Source organism: Electrophorus electricus, chromosome 17 (genome assembly GCF_041902795.1).
Source record: "Electrophorus electricus isolate QZ-2024a chromosome 17, ASM4190279v1, whole genome shotgun sequence".
Classification (NCBI taxonomy): domain Eukaryota; kingdom Metazoa; phylum Chordata; class Actinopteri; order Gymnotiformes; family Gymnotidae; genus Electrophorus; species Electrophorus electricus.
In genome coordinates, this window is record NC_137513.1 from 5762501 (window position 1) to 5782278 (window position 19778).

At 43.1% G+C, this 19778-nt stretch overlaps 1 protein-coding gene across 4 annotated transcripts in view; it reads right to left on the reverse strand.

Moving 5' to 3' along the window:
- bcas3 (BCAS3 microtubule associated cell migration factor) overlaps window positions 1-18095 on the reverse strand; it is a 163279-nt gene extending 145184 nt beyond the window's left edge. For 2 of the 4 annotated variants that reach the window (XM_035533994.2, XM_035533995.2), the window contains exons 1-7: window positions 17991-18095; window positions 17192-17280; window positions 16260-16314; window positions 15601-15676; window positions 14034-14140; window positions 10704-10785; window positions 8063-8135 (exon numbers count right to left, since the gene is read on the reverse strand). In XM_035533994.2, the coding sequence (XP_035389887.1) occupies window positions 8063-8135; window positions 10704-10785; window positions 14034-14140; window positions 15601-15676; window positions 16260-16314; window positions 17192-17280; window positions 17991-18044 (536 nt within the window). In that variant the 5' untranslated portion in view covers window positions 18045-18095. The remainder of the gene's footprint in view (window positions 1-8062; window positions 8136-10703; window positions 10786-14033; window positions 14141-15600; window positions 15677-16259; window positions 16315-17191; window positions 17281-17990) is intronic. The other 2 variants (XM_035533993.2, XM_035533992.2) reach the window with 1 other exon arrangement.
- Between the last annotated feature and the right edge of the window lie 1683 nt (window positions 18096-19778).

The window sequence follows — 19778 nt, forward strand, 5'->3', positions numbered from 1 at the left end:
CAGCACTGACAAACGACTTGGCAATTACACGTGCAACCTATGGGTGGTGTTTGAGCCTTGGCCCAGCTCCTATGGAGACACAGCGTTTCATGCAAACGCTATTAAGTACTGAGTCTGGTAAGTCACATTGGTCAATCTCTTTCCAGTGTCAAAAAGGTCATAATATACTCCTCTATGACTACAACTTTACAGTGCTGCTTACGTTTTTATGGCAGAAAAGATCTGGACCTTCCATTCATAGAACGGACAGATGCAAAGAGCGGATGATATGGTGTGGGAGAAGCACTGAGGAAAATGACCCCCTGTCTTAAAATGTGCACATAGGCGCATAAAGCAGCCAAGACATCTCAAACCAGCCACAAATTGTCAGAAACATGGACACACTCTGAGAATAAATGAAAAAAAGATGGTGCACACTTCAGAGCTTCAGAGCTCTGATTCTCAACGAAGGAAAGGAGCGAATGCTCCTTCGTGTCATGACGTCCACCCACTGTAAATAATCCCTGAGTGGAGCAGTGATGAGAGAAAACAGCACAACATTTTTCATCACAACATAAATATGTCTGACCCACATGTCCACAGCGCTGCGGGACAGAGGGTGAATGATGTTCCAGCTTGTTGCGTGTATTGGCCATCGCATACACTGACAGACCAACAAATGCCAAACAGCCTGGATGCCTGGAGACATGCCTGGGGCCATCAGACTGCTCAGTGCCTGAGACACTGAAGCACTCTTCAGGGTTTGGACTGTATTCTTTAGCCTACAGTGTTGGTCATTTCACGCTTTCTGTGCTCACTTCTCAGGCTCAGCGGGAGACGTTGATAGCAGGGGTAACCATGGGCGGATTAGAGCTTGCACATGAACGCCACAGCGCTGGGAGCCGTGGCGGCCTGCACACACACAAACGAAGGCCCCTGCTAGCGTCGCGCCATCGTTCAGCCCCACCATGGGTCCACGAGCCCGAGACGGCCTTGGTGCTTTGGGAGCCGTAAGAACTCACCGCTGCCGAGGCCGAGACACCAAAACATGGGCGTGCTTGTGTGGTTGCACATGCTCGCGTATGTATTGGTGTACTCTGTTTTACTCTCTTTATAGGGACCAAATGACCCAATCATACTTTTAAAGCACAGAAATGTTGCATTGATTTTACTGGAAAGAAATACTTCAAATAAATAAAAGCCACTCTTACTTCTGAGGCAAAGCTAAGTTTTAGGAAAGCCCTATACAACCGAAGAGTCCCAGTAAGATTATAATACAAACAAGCATGTGTCCATATTTCAACAAGAATTTTATAGTGTGTTAAATGTATAGCGGTGTCTGAAAAAGTTTTTTGCTTCATTTTGCTCCACACACGCCTGATGACTAGGCAGGAGAGGGGACGAGGCATTAGCATTATAACAGAAAACACTCTAGATTCACATACTGAGATTAATAGAGGCATTTAACTTCTCAAACTTGTCTTATGGCCACTATTCATTGATTTCAGCATTATATGGGTCAGATCAATCCAATTTAAAGCTTTTTAGAGCCAATTTGACACAAATGATACGCTTCCAGATTGATTAATGGGTCAGTGATAGCCATGAAAAAAATCATCATATTGGTCACTTCAATTACCTTTTTGTATAATAACTGATGGCCTGGTTCTAATGGAGGCAATGCACTGTCATCCATAATAGAATTTCCTCTCACTGAAAATCTAGAGCTCGATTTGAGAGTGATCGTAAATTTCAATTACCTTTATAAAATCATATCAGACCTTCAGTACCACACACATGTAGGTGATATTGAGCACCAATATAATGGCCTCGTCTATGACTTTTTGTGATTTTATTTCATCAACGTCAAATAGATGTTTTCTTCGAGAAAGGGCCGGTTCATAGATGCGTTCCGTTAGACAGGAAGAAGGTTAAGAGAGGGGCATGAGCTGCTCCATTCTTTGCTCCAAGCGTCATGTTGGCCCACAGATCTCTTCTGAATTTCTCATTCTATGACCGGTTCACATGTGAGGGAATCGGTCTTTAGTGGGTTATGTCATGGGCGCGGTAGTGCCCCAGCAACAAAGTCACGGCTATGAAATTCCACGTTCTCCACTAAGGGTGGTTGGATTATACTATGCTTCTAATATGGATTTACACAATCCAAACTCACTTGGTTAATTATATGGTACAGTTTCACAAAATGACTCAGGAGCACACCTGCAAAATCCATCTGCCTGTCAGAGTTGCAGGACCATAAAACAAGACTTATGCTGGTGTGTCTTCATCAGGGCACTGCAACAGTACCAGATGGGAAATGTCACCGTATAACTGAACATTAAAATTTTTTACTACTACCGTTTTGCCTTAAATTTAGCAACACGTCAGTTTACAATGGTTATTATGGAAGATGCAGACCATTACGTCCCATCGTCGTTTTCATAAACTCGCCAACATCTGCTATCGTGTCTCGCACAACTGTATGCGGTCACGAATCTCCAACAACGTCTGTGTCGGAGTGAAGTTTCATTAACCTGAGTGGAATAGCCAGGAGGAAAAACATACTGTCCACGAAACATGGGGAAAGCCTGAAAATTGCGTGCTCCAGTGAAGGGAAAAAAAATCATTTACAAATGCATGTCATCACATCCAGTCTTGCTACTTTACGAGTTCTCTGAAGGAAAACAATTACATGAATGACATTACATGGTCACGGGAGGGGGGGATTGGGGGGGAAGAATAATCTTCCCCCTGTTCAGACTGACATCATAATTAATTACAACTAAACAGCCCTTTAAGGGAAGAAAAAAACGACCTAAACAAATTAGTTATACTTGTGTTTGTTTGTTTGTTTAATTATTTAAAAAGTACAAATGTTCTTTTCAGCCATATTTTGTGGGAAGGTCCTCTTTTGCTTTTGAGTACATATATCTTTAATAAAGATTATCTTAATAAAGGTGAGGGGGAAAAAAGGCAAATCATGCTAACGTGTCACCACTAGTCTTCCAAGCACGATTAGTCCCTCAGGCCCACCTCACGCCGATTGATAAAAGCGATTTCCAAGTAAGGCAATGTAAAAACACAGATGAAAATAATTACTCCATTTCTGTAAGCAACAAGTAAGTTGGGTGGTAACAGGCTTTTCCTAAAATGAAGGAGAAAAAAAAAATAAAAAAATGCTGTCAAATTTTCAGAGTGCTTTCACTAGCCTTGCCTCTTTCGAGCTGAGCCCTGACACACAACAAACGCTGCCCACATCACAAGCTTCTTGGGGCCTAAGGGGGCCCTTTGATTCCAGCACGCCGCGGGCATTAGCGGGAAAGTAATTAGGGTAAAAAGTTCAACCGCAGCTCCATGTCTGCCAGAAATACATTTCCTCTCCTTTCGCTGGGTTCTGCCATGGATTCACATGTATATTGGAAACACATTGGTGCGAGTATCTGGTGGGAGTGTTGCTTAGACACCACGGGGGCTTCACGATGACGCTCAAAATCTTTCAATTAATCTAGGTCCTCTTATGTCTCTCACTGTCTTCTCACATCGGCTTACGATGGAGTCGTGTTGAGGGACAGTTATCTTGAGTCTTTGTGCATTCTGAAGGTGCAAAAGTGTAGAAACAAACGTTTGGGAAGAAAAAAGGAAAAGGAGCTTATTTTCACATTCACCTCAGCAATCAGATTTGAGTAATCACATCGTGAGGAACTTGTGATGAGCTAAATCTAGTACAACACAGACAGATCCTGATTTAACACCTCCACGCATCAAGTGCAAGTCTAAGGATAATACAGAGAGCATCTATATAAACACTAAGAGTTAAAAATGATATTAACCTGGATTAGTGCTGTCCTTACGGCCACAGATGGTACGGTGTTACTTGTGTGCGTAACCTCCTCAGCAATTAATCGGAAAGATAAGAAAAGCTATAGTCATAGAAAAACGCTCTCAGACGAGCGCCTTTAAAAAGAAAGGCCCACTTCAAAGGCATGCGCATTCCCATCCTCCGAGCCCCTGAGTTATGTGGCCGTGCTGTCTGTATGAAGCGGCTCGCGGTGAGGATCTGACGGGTGCCGCGCACCTGGCCTCAACTTTCCAAATAACTTCAACTGTGGAGGAGCTCTCGTGGGATGGAAGCTTGCTTATCTTAAGGCCAATTCTAAGAGAGAAAGGATCGGGCCTGCCATATCTATCAGTGGGTCGTAATAGTGGACCTTATCTCAAATTACCCTCAAACCTAAGAGTGAGACGTGTGTTCAAGAGGACAAATGTCCAAAAGTGCACCCAACGAAGTAAAACAACGTTAGATGAAAGGGAAGAGGAAGGTGTGCCATCTCATCTTTCTGGAGAGTATCATTTTTTCCCGTTTCTCATTTATAAAAGTTTTTTTGGATTTTTTTTTTAACCTGTTTGCTTTTGCATTCTCATAATGCTATAACTAAGTGGAGGTTCAAGATCCTGCACAAATTTACAAACAATGAGTATGTTAACGGACAAATCATTTTGACTGAACATGGATGAGAGCAAAATCTTCATAAAATACCGGCAACAACCACCACCACAGCAGCAAGAGTCGTATGTCAAAACAGCAGAAAAATGGCTTGAAACTTAGGAGGAAAACAAAAGGCCTGTCGATGGCAGATCCAGTGCAGAACTGTCTTTTTGAAAAAATAAATAAATAATTACAAAAAAATATTTGTCCTTCCCAGATTGTGGGAACACACACTCATTCCTGCTACAATTACACTGAAGACAAGGTTCAGCTTTATTTGGTGGCAAACAGACAAAAGGGCTATTGAGGACAAAAAAGAAAATATAACGTGTGCTTTTACACCCGCAGACAACTGGTGACTTGAACGCTGCCTCTGACCTGTGGGTTTGATTACAGCCTTGCTGTGAGAGCACAGCTCGGGGTGTGATAGAAAGAGCACAACTGTCTCATGGGGTTTAAGAGCATCGCTTCCCCAATCCTCTTAATCCACGCTCTCTCAAACACTCAGATTTAGCGTTTAATACACTTTAGAAAGGATACCTTGCATTGAAGGTTTAAAATTGTGATGAAAATGCAAAGAAAAGCACAGCTTAATATCACAATAGGCTTTAGCTAAGTCCCTTTAAAAATAGTCACTGCGGCAAGCTGGGGTTTTCCCCCCTTGAGCTATTGTGTAATTAATAACTGAGCATTAGGTGCCAGCAGGCCTTTAAATGCATACTACATTGTGAAAGGACAATTAGAGTTACATGAGGAAAAACTCTTCTGATGCCCATGATAACAGCATGCTTTGTGTGGTCCTCCACGTGCTGCAGGGCTGAGCCTCGGGCTCAGGGCTGTCCTCAGGAGATGGATAGTGGGCGAAGCGCTGGAGGGCTGCCAGCGTACAAGCTCCAGGTACTGGGTGGCCCGCAAAGGGGCCCAAAGGGCCCAGACCCGAGGTGCACAAGGGGAACGAGGCGGCAGCTGAGCCTCCACGCGCCCCTGCATCTGAAACAAGCCCAGCCGTGATATCCGCAATGACGGAGGACCGTATTAGCGGAAATCCATGCCCACATCCTCTCTACGGAGATCTGGAAAGCTGAGGGGAAAGAGGCAGTTGTTGGGGGGGGGGGGGGGGGGGCGTTTTCTGCCTGGCCAACAACTTAATTTCTGCACATGTCAAAGAACAAAAGCAGGCTTTCTGAACACTGAACTTTTAGCCTCATGTACACGCCTGCTGCAATGCCTATAAACAGTTAAAAGCCCTGTTTCGAACAGTGCCCATAGCATGAGACTGCTCTCCACTAAACCCAGACTCTTCAATTGTCTGTAGTCCTAACCGAAATGAGGGAAAGTCAAAGGAAAATTAATAACAATTACACAAAAACTACATCCCATGGAGGAGAGAGAAAAAAAAAAAAAGTGTCTACGGGGGAGTGATGAGCATTTCTTGCTCATTTGCAGCCTCTCCTGCCACTGGTGCACAGCTTAAAGTGTAGAATACTTTGCCATCAGGAAATTCAATAGATCCATACATCGTTTGGACTTACTACATAAATCCTTTCCATTGATAAAATTATGTTGAGTGTGCCTGGCTGGAATTCCACCGCAAAGGATCCAGCACACATGCTCTTTCCCTTTCCTGGTTTTCCTTTAATTTGCAAATCTTGTAATCTAAGCTTAAAGCTGGCTGAACCAACGTCTAAACCAGCGGTGCTATTTTGGCCAACTCTCCAATGTGTTTTCCATTTAAGTGTCAAGACCAGCATCCCCTCTCGTGGTTGACAAAAGCTGTTATTTTAATATATTTTATTTTAATGATTATATACTAAAAACTGTGAGGACTTTGGTAAGTTTATGAACTATTTCCTTCGAGAAGAGATTCCGTGCAGCAATTGTAAAAGGCTAAAATATATTTTAACTATAAATAAATAAATACAAATAAAAAAGGAGGATTAGCACCGGTAGAACTATTTACAAAAGCACTTCCAGGGGGAATGCGCCGGTATCCGTGCTGCTCAGCTGGAGAGAGAGGGTTTTGCTCTCCAGCAAGAGGCATGTTTTCACCATTACACCAAACGTCAGAGGAGCACAAAGCCAAACCATCACAGCCCGTCTCAAGACAGACATGGAACGTTTGGCAGCCCAAGTGCCTACCGAGCACTGGAGCCTTGGAACCACCATGACGGTGGTCTCCATCAAAGCAGGCTGAGGACAGACTTTCTAATTCTACTTCCTGAGGAGGAAATATTGAGTTACGGTTCACCTCGGCGGAAAAGAACATGTCAGAAAAGGTGGCTGCGGTGGCACTAGTGAGCCAAGCTGCACATCCGGCAGACTGGAGATCCCAGTACTCCGTACTGGTGCAGAGGCAAACTGGGCTCTCTGGAGTCTGTAAGGTTTGGCTGCCTGTCTATTAACCTCTCTATGGCTCCTTAGCACATTACAAAAGACCTTTATAGTGCTTGTTATGTAAAGAAAAGTCTTAAAAAGTGCTTAGGAATTGTCCGTCATAATGTGTAAATGTTACAAAGAATGAAGGCTACCACATATGCTGCTCCTGCTTTGTATACAAGGGAAAATGTCAAACTAGACATTCCACTAGTGCATGCAGTTTAAAATGCCTCCAGTCAAGTTTCACAGTGTCAGTCCAGTTCAAAAAAGCACCACGTAAAATTTTCAAATTCAACATGTCTTAAACAATAAATTAGTAGTCATTAATTGCTGTCTGACATCAGAATGACTTTTACGTTAGCAAAATAAAAAGGGAATGTCAATGATTATCTACAATTATGTATTACTACACCAATAATGTAGAATACTACAAAAGTCAGAAACAGCCCTTAACTGATTTAGTTTCCAGTTCAACTGATTTTATCCCACAGACAACAGGTGCAAGTTATTCATGCTTCAGTGTCAGAAAAAAACACAGGACACATATTTTACATGAAATTACACAAAGGTCACCCACACCAAGTATAATACTAAACCTATTCATTTTTATTTTGTTCAATTTTTAATTTTTTTTTTAAAAACCCCATCACTGCCACTTTTCCACTTCCATGTTTCCAATCTTAGCTGTGTCCCCCCAACACAAAGGGTTTCTAAAGGTGTCACTGATAGTCACCCTTCAAAGAGAAGCAATCATCCAAACACACCTTGGCTGCCTGGCATATTTTTCATGTGCATCTAAAAGGCATGTCTCAGGACATTAAGAATGAAAAAAGTAATAAATAACTAAACAATCTAATAAATCATTATTTTTCTTAAAAAAAACTGTAGGAAAGGTGGCCTCTGACTTTTGTGAAGTACACTTATTATAATACCCATCTATAATGGAAGGCTTACAGAAGATGTGCTTCCCTTTAGTTATTCTCTACTGCAAGGACAATTGCAGTTTCTATTTTCAGTTAACCAGCTCTCCATCCAGTGACCCCAATATTGTTTGGCTACAGTGACTGCATGTGTGCATGACTGTGTGTGCATGTGTGTCTGAGTGTCCCCAGCAGGGCCTATAGAAATAAAGACATCAGCAGCATGTCACATGGGGGTGGTGGGGGGGGGGGGGGGGTGTTCCAGCTGACTGAGGAAGTGATGTAATTGTTTTGCACTCACCCTGAGGAGCCGGTGCTCTTGCACACCCCGAGAAGAGGCCGCTTCTCCGCAAAGCTGTCAGTCTTGAGAGGACCTGCAGCCAGAGGGGGGAACACGGCAGGGGGAAATTAACCACTGACCCACACAAAGAGTGCCATTCATTAGCCATATGCATGCGAGGTCTCCTGTCAGTCAGCCAGAGCCGCCCACCGCACTCGGTGATAAAAAGCGGCTACCGCAACAGGAACCGTGTTGATTGCATTACAACAGATGCGCTTTAATCAAATCATGGTTGCAAGATTTCTGAGGAAAGAAAAATAAAGTAAGCGCTTCTTTCCTGTCAACCTACAGACTCATCCGAAAGACGAATAAATAATATCAGTGACGTATTTCTGGGGATCAAATGAAACCGAAAGGCCAGTGTGCAAGACATTAAGCACACGTGGAAAAACCACCCAGTCCAATGTGCGAGTGTGAGCCCTCCCTCTCCAGAGTTTCTTAAGAAGAGCGCCTTCAAAGCTTTGGCCCTTTGTCGGACTGGTTTTAATTTTGGAGGCGCAGAGAAGCTGCAGCAGGGTAAAAATGGCCAGTGGGCGTTTTTTGGGACGGAGAAAACATGTCACGCTGTGTTTACAGATCCCATATTTACCCAATTCTCCTGATTTTAAAGTGAGGAGCGAAACGTCCGATCATGACCAGATTGAAGATGATGTTAGCTTTTGTAAGACTGTAATTTGGGAGGCCTTGCTGGAAAGCCTGCTCTCCATGGCGTGTGAGTGCAAATGCATTGCTCTCGGGCCTGTAACACTTTAGGAGGGCCTCTCCTCTGTCTCTGCTTCCCCATCATCAAACACTGTGACCGCTCACAATATCTAATCATAATACAAATATGATGGACCCCAAAGACATCAACTGCCTTCTATTTGAATGTCACAACTAAGTGGGGGGGGGGGACAACTAGAAAAAAAATAAAACCCTTGTTTCTCTGTGAGTCTCGTTTCTCTTTGAAAACAACAAAATTGGACTAATGTACTGCTGCCTCTGTCACCAAAAAATGAAAACAAACACCAGCCACGCCCCCCCCCCCCCCCCCAAAAAATGAAACAAAAAAAACACCACCACAATAATAATAAATAGTGTCTTGCCAATATGTTTACATAGTATGTATGAACAGGGCAAAACTATTTAGACCAAGTGCATGCAACTCACTACCAACTAGAAGTAAACTATGACACATAATAGAGCAGGAAAATGGATAAACTAGATCCGCTTCTGTTCACTGTTCTATTCAGCCTGGCTATTGGCTGGGGGGGGGTTAAACAGCTCCTAAAACCTAAATCATTACAAGCAAGGTAGAAAAAAACAGAAGAACTGGGGATTGTTCCTTCTGAGATAGCGGAACTTCCTCCGTTATTCTGGGAAAGACCTTGCCTTATTAAAACCGACACCTATTTTCAGGACTTTCCAAATCCGCCCACCCAGGCTCCGACTTGAAACAATTACTCTTTTTAAAGCCCACTACAGTGCAACACTGTTTTCACCATACAGATTGCAATCAGTTTCCCCATTAGAACAATTCATTTTATTTCGCAGCGACTCACTCTCCTCATGTGCTGGCTATCTGCTGCTTCTTATTACTGCAGCCAGCCTTCATCCACTTCCAGCTCGCTCTGAAAGCCGGCATTGTGCATTGTTGGAATCTGCTGAAGGACCGGAACGCAAAATCTGGACACAAATGTCACACTAAGAGTGCCATTGAATGGCGCTCTCGCAGTTCAACTGTACCTTGTCATCCGCAAATAGCATGGAGAGTGTCGATGACAACATGTTTACTGTTCAAGAGCCTGCCAAGCATGTGGTCTAACAGTGCAGGTTCGGCTGAGAAAAACCCTGGATATCGGTAGAAATGGGACAGCGATTTCGCCCGTGCCCCAAGAGAAGCTCTCCTGCACGATTAGGTTATTAGTACGCTGGGATTCGGTGACATGGAGCACGCTCTAGTCGGGCTGTTCCTCTTCCTTCCTTTTACAAATGCACTGACCGCAAGCATGCACGGGCCAACGAGAACGCGGCGATGAAAGAGGAGGAAAAGTCTCTGAAGTCTGCATCTCCTCTGGCGGGAGTGCCGGTAATGCACCCAGCCTGCCAGCTGACAGCACGCCAACACTAATCTTACAGGACACATTTTTAATATCAGGATGGGAGAACAGCAGGTCTCTGGAGAACTCTCAGCATTTAGGATGTAGAAGGTGGTCGTTAAATTAAATGTAACACACAGAAGGCAGAACAAAGCACAAAAGAATGAGACGACACTTAAAGACCATATAACTACTGAATATCTATTACTCTCTGCAAATCATTTGTAAAACAAATTTATGCTTGCCACTTGTAGTGCCTGCGGTACAATAAAACGTCATATCACATGAAATACATCAATGTTCATCTCAATGCAAATATAGGTGTCACTATCAGAATCCTTTATAGGAATACAGACATGTGCAAAAACACTTCCCAGAGTTAAATCTGTAATACTTTACTGTTATAGACAAATTTCTGGGTCAAATCAACACTGCTTGCACTTGTTGAATGTTGACTGTACACTGGAGCAGGCAGAGGGAGAAGGCTGACCGGGTAGCACTGGAAGAGCGACTGAGATACTCACTGATATAAGGAGCAGGGAGGATGTGAGCAGTTCGAACCGGACCGTGCCTTACTGAGAACAGCTCCTGGGCCTCGCCGCTCAGCTGCGTGCACACACACGCGCACACACACACGCACACACACACACACCAAGTCAGCTAAGGTTAAACAGCTCAGTCAGGCCTCTGGAGAACAGAGGAAAGAAGCAAGCAGGTATTATTTTAAGGCTTTTGCTGGTATAAGAAGTACAGCACTAATACAACATCAGTAAACCTTCAAGTGTTAGATTATACTATTATACAAAAAGCAAGCGCATTTACAAGAACTTTTAAAAAAATGCTTTCTGAGTATAAACACTCCATTTAAAAGAACTGACTATTGGTTCTTAGACTGGTAAATACCTAGCCACCCAACCATGCTTCCCCTGTTAACATTTAACACACATAAAAGCCTTTTTGGAATCAAATGATACATTGTTTGGTCTGTATTGGTGGTGAAGTGGTTTGTTATGCGTTGCTCTACAATGAGAATCCAAACATTGGCCATCTGTTGAACAACCAAAAGAAGCCACAAAAAAAAAAAAAAAAAAAAAAAAAAGCACAGCACGTAATCTGGGAATCCGAGAGGGAGGGACACAGAGAGAGATATCAAGATGCACAAAACCACTCGACTTCAGAAAACACGGAGCACCTACTGCTGCCGGCCTGATGGTTATGCTAGCCTCACCGCTGCATGGTTTCGATACGGAATACAGATTCGGAATACGTGACAAAGCTTCCTTCGGCAGTGCTGGCAGGAACTCGCGGGGTCAGCTAGAAGCTGCGTTAATATGGGCTTTGATGCGCATCCCTTACACCCAATGCCAGTGGCTCCTGAAGGGCAGAGTGCAACAAGAGTGCCTGATCATCCACTGATAATCTGGAAGCAAATAAATGAGTGTGAGAGATATTGTACACACTGTAATATGAATCATGTACTCTGGGGGGGGGGGGGGGGGTCGAGCAAGGCTGCCGTGGTAACAGCCTAGCTGCAACGCACAAGCTACCATGTTAAGATACAGTGCAAGTACACACTGCTGGGCAAAGAGCACGTCTGCTGTACAACTGATGGTATGTAACCGTATACCTTAGGCAAAAAGACGAATGGTACAAGGAAAGAAAAAAAATAAACAGGTTTTTAAAAGACATTTTTTTACTGGCACTCCAATGAGTGCAGCAGCGTAAGGCACACAAATGAAAGAAATGCATAATGGCAAAACCCTTTATTCTGCTTTTGGTTCTAATACCCTTTGTAATGCTTGTGTGTGTGTTAAATCATGAAGATGGATCATCACATTATTGGGCATAATCCATGTATTCTAATCTGATACTTCCACCGGAGAATGAACACTTCTGATTAGTAGCTTTGGCAGAGAGAAGGATCAGTCATGTTTTTATTAAGACAGACAGATTAACATGTCATCTGGAATATGGAAGGTTGACAGAGAGCGTGAGCTGCAGAGAGTGCAAGCGGGATATCAGGGTGAAATCCCTCACAAAAATCCCTCACGAAAGAATAATGGGATTCACCAGACTGTTGGGTTTACATTAACGCACACATCATCTCCCATTGTGTTGTCCACATCACCGAGCTTTATGTGCCAGCCATCTACGAGGCAACGATTAAATGACTTTTTATATCACAGCAATATGCAAAACCAGTTCTCGTTGTTGTGTACTTCCCCAATTCCATTTAAACGAATACAAATTGATCTAATTCACAAAATCAAAAAGAACTAAAATTTAGGTGGATGTGACATGCGATTTATAGAAAGACTATCCCGAGAACCTGGCTTAATAGGGAAAGTAGACGAGGTCAGAGCAGGATCAATGTCAAACTGGGGTGGACGGCCGATAGCCTGTCTCCTGCAGGGCGGTGCTCTGTAACAGAGATGAACTTGGCCAAAAGGAAACTGCATCTTAAAATAAATTAACTTAACACACTTGTAATCTAGACCTTATGAACGCAATCAATATTAACTGCCAACATCTACTCAGGAGTATTACTTGCGGAATTCATTTCCAAAGGAGCTCCGGTGAGGAAGAGACCCAGCCCCGGCCGGCACACGGAGACCTCTGGAGTGGCTCGAGCCGCATCAGAGTTTGAAATGCTTTAATAAAGCCGGCGGCACGGCTGCTGCTGGCTCCAGACAGAACAGGCCCCTGCACCACACACCTGCCCCCATCCGCTATCGCACTCTGGCCCCCAACACCTCTCCAGTCAAGGATTTCTCTCGCAGGAGGAGATGCTGATGTGTGCATGGTGTCGTGCGAAGACCCGAGCACGCGCACACACTCTCCGGTGGGCAGTGTTGTACGCCCCCGTTCTTCCTCCTCCCACGCTCGACGCCATTACAGAAGGTGACGTACCAAGCGACTGGCACAAACGCCTCGCAGCCGCTCACGGCCAGAGGCTGGGCGGCCTTCGACACTTCAGCACGCCGGTGAAAAACACACCACCGAGATACAACAAGAGAACAAAGGTGAAACTGGGACATGAAGGCATGAGGACCTACAGAGAGAAACAGGAAAGGACGACGCAAAAGAAAAATGACCAGTGATCAGTAATCTAGTGTCAGTGGTGACAACAGTATTGTACTTCAATATCTTATTCACCATTTCGCCATTACTGCATAGATGCAGAATTTAATAAGCAACCTTCCAAAATCCAGAAGTGAATCTGATCTCATTTTCCCTAAATTAAACTGTGCAATTACTGTATATTAACAGTCCGTAAGAACAGCCTTATGTACAGTACATTTAACCGAAACGCTAAGCCATACCAAGGCCTTGTCTTTGACGGCACCGACACCTAGTGATCAAAAAGTGAAACTGCACAAGCATCAAACCATTCAGTATTACAATGGAGCAGACGGCTCAGAGTGGAAAACAAGTGGAAAACATTCTTGGTGAAATGACAGACAGGGAATAAGACGAACAAGTAACTGCTGATACCCAGCTGGGTATGCGCACACCGGCAGAGAGGCAGAACAAAACCCACCCCGGCTGGGCAACAAACAGTGAGTCAGATATGAAAGGAGAAGGAGGCTCCTGTGAAGGTGTCACTTCAGCCACGTGCAACTACTTTCAAATCAGAGTCCCCCTGATCCACTCCCCCTCCTCAGCACACCCAGACCCCGCGAAACTACATTATAGACTTTAATTACTTTTATTAATATCATTATTTTCACTGGAATACATTTACATATATTTATTGGTGTTGAAAGAATAGGCCAAGATATTTTTCTTCTCTGCTAGCGTTACTGAACACATTTTAAAAAACAGCTGCAAATAATTTTCTGTTTTATACTCACCGATATGCTCCAGATCTGCAGTCCATCTGCATAGCCAATCATCAGACACAGGGGTGGATCAGCACCGCTGCCGTGCATCTCCAAAAGCTCTGGTGAACGGGCCACATCTAGACATACACACGGACATAGATAAACAGACAGACAAGATCACATTCAAAAAACCACAGACTACAGATGCTTCAATTGGAAAACTCTTCTACTCCTGTACATGGCCAGCTGTTATACCACATTTAACTGGGGGAAAAACTGTCTGGCCAGCTGCTGTGTCAGTAAGATGAAGGCCTAAAGATCAGAACGCAGGCCTGCCCTGCTGAGTTCAGGTTCAAGCGGCAGACAAAGCCTGAAGAAGCACATCACAGTGATTACTAAACGGAGGACACAGATCACTCTCTGCATTCTCCCTCGGAGGGGACAGCAAGACTCCTAACACTCGCCACTCATAAGGACCCAATATACAGGCCAGGAAGGCATGGCAGAGTGGATATGTGGTCCCACAAAAGTCTACAACATTCTAAATAAAGACTGCAAGTTTGTGTAGTTAATCAAAGGAGTAAATAGGCTGTTTTTTGTTGGATGGAAAAGTCTGAGAGACTAACTTGTACTTGAAATAAATACTGGAGGACATATCATGGCAAATGCAATCGAACACAGCTGTTCTAAGTATGTTGCTGAATTTCTGTCTTTTTAAATAGCTGACACACTTACATAAATCTAATTGAGAAAAACATAATGCTATCACTCAGCTCCCTACTGAGAAATGAGCCAGCAAAAGGAATACAGCTTGGTCCATGCCAAAAAAGCTCACCCAGGCTCAGCTCTGCAATAAAGCATTATGCTGACACCCAATGAAAAATGATGACTACAACTTGTTACTCAGTTGTTTTGCAATTTTTCCAGTACTCAGAAACTGAAATCACCACTCACAAGTTTGTAATACATCTGTGGAAATTTTAAGTACATCTAAATATAAATACAATTTTATTATAGATACAATACATAAAGTGATTCTAATATGATACTAGCATATAGGTTTCCTGCAACTTCATGAGTTTAAAGTGATTTAAGAGTTGCAGAAAGTCAAGAAATTTAAGATATTATTAAATTACTAGATTATTTTCATGAGAACTGTGTCCCATCTGCTGGGGAAGGGATGAGACTGGGTACATTAATAAGAAAATGTTTGTAAGTGTAATATAATTTACACATTCAGTTAAGATACCAACAAAGGAGTCCCAATGCTGTATCACAGTAACTGCAGTACCTTCAGTGATGAAATGGTTAATTGGGTAATGACTGTCAGCTGGTTTATGGTCCCTCCCTCATTTGATGTGTCTAATGACACAAAAGCAACCTAAACATCATTTATTCCAGAAGCAGATAGAATGTAGTTAAAAGATATGAACGCTTCTTGCCCTCATTACTGTCTCAAGCATCAGCAAAATCAACATGGTGATGAACAACCGTATGTGTCACCGCGTCCACTGAACTCTAAACCAGCCCAAAGTGTGCAAGAGGTGAATGGCAACGTGAGGAAAGGATGAAATACGAGTTAGAAGCAGAAACGCACCATTGATGTCGGCTTTTTCAAACCGAACCCAAATGATCTTTTCTTTCTCATCGGTTGGAGGCGTCCCGGTGTAAGCCTTCAAAATCAACACAAAAACAACAAAAAAAACCCCCACAAGAATCTAATCAGCATCTCAAAAGAAAAAAAAGATATTCTCAACAAGATAAGTCTCATATGGAATGTTTAACTCATTTGGAAATGAACTATAACAATAATGCTATCTGTTAGATGGCATTTCAGAATATGTCTTTCCACTGAAGGGAATAAAAGTTAGCATTAATCTATCTGTATTAAGTACCTAACAAACTAGAATGTACAAGGCAATTTACAGTTTACAGTAATTATATGATTCATATTGCAAAAAATAAACCTTAAATAAAATAACAGTATAATTAACCATCTAACTTGACATTGAATAATTTTTTGGAACATTTGGATCACCTAATATAACATTAGGAACAGAATTATATACATAATTATATTCAATAATTATCTAATTATTGTTAACTGGATAAAGTGTTCATAACTGTAAAATAACAAGAAACCAGAAAATTGTGGTTCATAGCGATCATGTATTTGCATCAAAATAACCCACGTCTATCTTTGATTAAGTACACACAACATGGCTATTAATATAGTAACAGGAGAAACAACAGAACCTGAGGAACCACGTCTTGTAAAAATGTCACCACACTTTCCATGTAAGACTGCTCCCTGTAAAACAAAATGACAAATATATTGCAAATTACATTTATATATTTCACATTGCTGCTCCCTGCAAAAAAATGACAAATTACACATGTATTACATGTTATTTTGATACTCCCTGTAAAACAAAATTACATATGTAATTGCAAAAAAAAAAAAAATAAATAAATAAATAAATAATAATAATAATAATAAATCAGGCTCATATACAATTAAAATGAAAATCATTCTTATTTTTATTTTAAAGTCATGATAAATTGCTTTCAAACATCGGGAGACCTGGGCTGTGTATGGTTCACACTTATAGCATACTACAAATGTGGAATAAACACCACAACTCAGAACAGCTGCATTCCTCCACGGCAGGATAATACCTGTAGTGTGCATGAGAAAAGAAGAAACGCAAACCCTTTTAATAACACATGAGCCGTGAAGCTAGCAGTAAACAAACTGGAGCCAATTAGAGGTAGTGAGTTCAAACGCAGAGGCACTGGGCAAAGGCCATTTTATATATTCACATTCATATTATATATATATATATATATATATATATATATATATATATATATATATATATATATATATATATATATATACACACACACACACACACACACACACACACACACACACACACACGTTACATCAGTGACTTCTGGACTTTCTATATGTGCAATGACAACTGTACTCAGTGAAACATATTGACTAATATGTTGACTCTACTGACTAATGTTTACTGATTCCAACTAATGCAAGGTGCAAAGTGTACAATGGAACTCATTGAACATTCTGACGAAAGGTGTATAACAAAAGTATCCCACATGGAGAGCGGACAGAAAGGAACATGTAGCAAACTACAACAGGTGAAGAGCTTGATCCTTACGTAGCAGCCTGGGCTCGAACCACAACCCCTCCAGCACAGCGACTTGGTCTGCGCGGAGAGTCGGTTGCCATGGTCAACCAGTCTGTTTCCTGAGAGAATACAGTGTTAGATGTGACGGGGCAGCGCTGACTCGGGTTCACTGCTCACGTTTATATCAACACACTGGATAAGATGGAGGGGTAGGAGGAGTTGGGGCTGGCTTTGTGCATGAGCGTTGCACAACAACTGGTACAAACTTTATTATCTTTCTAATAAACCACACTTTTATTAGTATGGAACAGCTAAGGAAGGATCAATAGTCAGAGGTGAGTTTTAGACAGAAAACAGAGCTCATCCTGGGCTACCATTCTCCCCAACCCACATACAATGCGAACCTGTTCATGACAAAGTAAGCAAAAACGCCAAGCTAGCTAACCTAGCTTACCGTGGAAAACAACTCAGCCCTGCTCTCACCACTGGGCTAGCCAGACAAGCTAGCTAGCGTGTAAACTGACTTACTTATCCCAGCTACAGTTGCAAAGATTTAGCCAAAAAGCACTTTCGTTGACAAAACACTGACTGTCAAAGCATCCAACAAAATAACACCGAGGTTCATGTTTAAGAGCTGACACGGTTAGGTTAGTCAGCCTGACTTCGCTCACTGCCATTAGCTTAGCACAGTACACAGTGTAGTGTAGCTAGCACGGCTAACTAGGCTCACTCTGTGAGGAAGCTCATAAACTGGCTGAATAATGACAACGACTGCGAATACAATACACAAATATAGATAAATATTCGCTTCGGCGACATTTATACCTACCCAGGACTCTATGTGTAAATTCACAGGGCTTCCCAAAACGCCACAAAACACCATCTAATACAGCGGAAACGTGTATCTTAGCAACCAATGGAAGCGTCCCAAACCAGTCCACAAACCAATCGGATCATGCAAGAGGCGGGTCTTTTTAATATTTTAGAGCCAATCAGGGAAGGTTAGAACTGCATCTTTTCATTGGTCACTTTTACAGAAAAAAACCCTCGGCACCAAAGTTGCCATAACATTTGATAGGAGCAGAAAAAGCACACATATGTCCGGAGATTGTGTCTGGGTGTTACAAAAGAGATTGGTTTCGTAGCTCAAGTCTCTAAGTCTCTGTGTTCATATGTAGACCATAATTATTTTACCACGCGTTTATTCGGTCCATTCTTCTATAATTAAACTTAAGTGGCCTCCAGTGTCTCTGATATTATTATACCCTAGTCGGTAATTACTGTGTGCCTCTCATCTCGTATGGAATTCTTCATTCAGCAACAACAACAGCAAAAATAACAATAACAGCAATGATGATTATTATTATTATTATTATTGCAGCAGTACTGCAGAAAAATAGCATAAGAGCTGGCACGTCCATTCCCTTCACCATTCATGTCCTGAGGCACCCCCTGGCCTGTTGAGACTGGGGCAGTGTCCATTAATGCAGCACCCATATCCCTGGTGAGAGCAGCAGCTGTCCCTGGGAGCAGTTCCTCAACGTAAGCCTCTACAGGCGTGCTGTCCTCATCTGACCCTGCTGAACAACCGAACATGAGCTTTATGGGAATTCCGAACTCATGTCCAGACATCAGGAGATTTGCAGTGAACCAGGTTTGCTCGTGCATGGCAGAACGGCATGCCAGCGGGACCAGGGGTAGGTGGTGGTCCGGAATAGCTGATGCTGTGCTGCATTGTGTCTGTGTATGCGCAGTCGTTCTCTGTGGCCACGAAGAAGCCTCTGTAATGATGCAATGGGTCACACATCTGCTGTTTCTGTTTGTCTGTTAAGCCCAACCCACGCTGCTGCCACAAATCCATGCACGACCCTCTGTGCATCCACCAACCACCACTATCGCTGCGTGTTCAGCTCCTCCAGGACCGGTGGCTTCGCCTGCGAACAGCCACAGTGCCACCATTCTGACAGCAAGCCCTGCGACCACCAGCCGGCTCTGACCCTGCAGTTCAGCTACTCCAAAGGCAGCGGCTTTCCCCACGGACCATGAAGGCTCCCAGGGAGATCCGACTCTCTGCCTCTGCTCTGCTGCTAACTGCTGCAGTCAATTTCCTTTGCTTCTTCTTTAAACCCATCCTGTCCTTCCTGAGGTCGAGCACGGAGCAGGCCGAGTGTGCACACATCCCGTATAGGTGTGAGCCGGAACGTGTGCACTTGGCTCAGACCCACCACTATGACCAGATGCAGTTTGCTAGTCATGGCAGCAGCACAGACAAGCCGGTGCCTATGAGGGCAGTGAGCTGTTTCCTGTCAAAGCTGCACTTGACCCAAAGTCCGCAGCGGTAGCCAAACTTCCAAGGTGTGGCATTGATGCAGAGGTTTTTCCAGAGGTTTCCTGCCCCTCACTGGGCAGCCCCACGCACATTTCCCAATGGGAATATTTGTGGCATTGTCTGGTTCGGTGCTCCTTCTTCCTACACCGCCAGTACACCAGTACACCAGTACACCATTATTGTGTTAAAATACATTAAAAAATGGACTACATTGGTTATAAAACCATCACTGTACCCAGGCAAACAAGTACATTTCCTGTTACCTGGAGTGTTTCGTGATACCCAGTT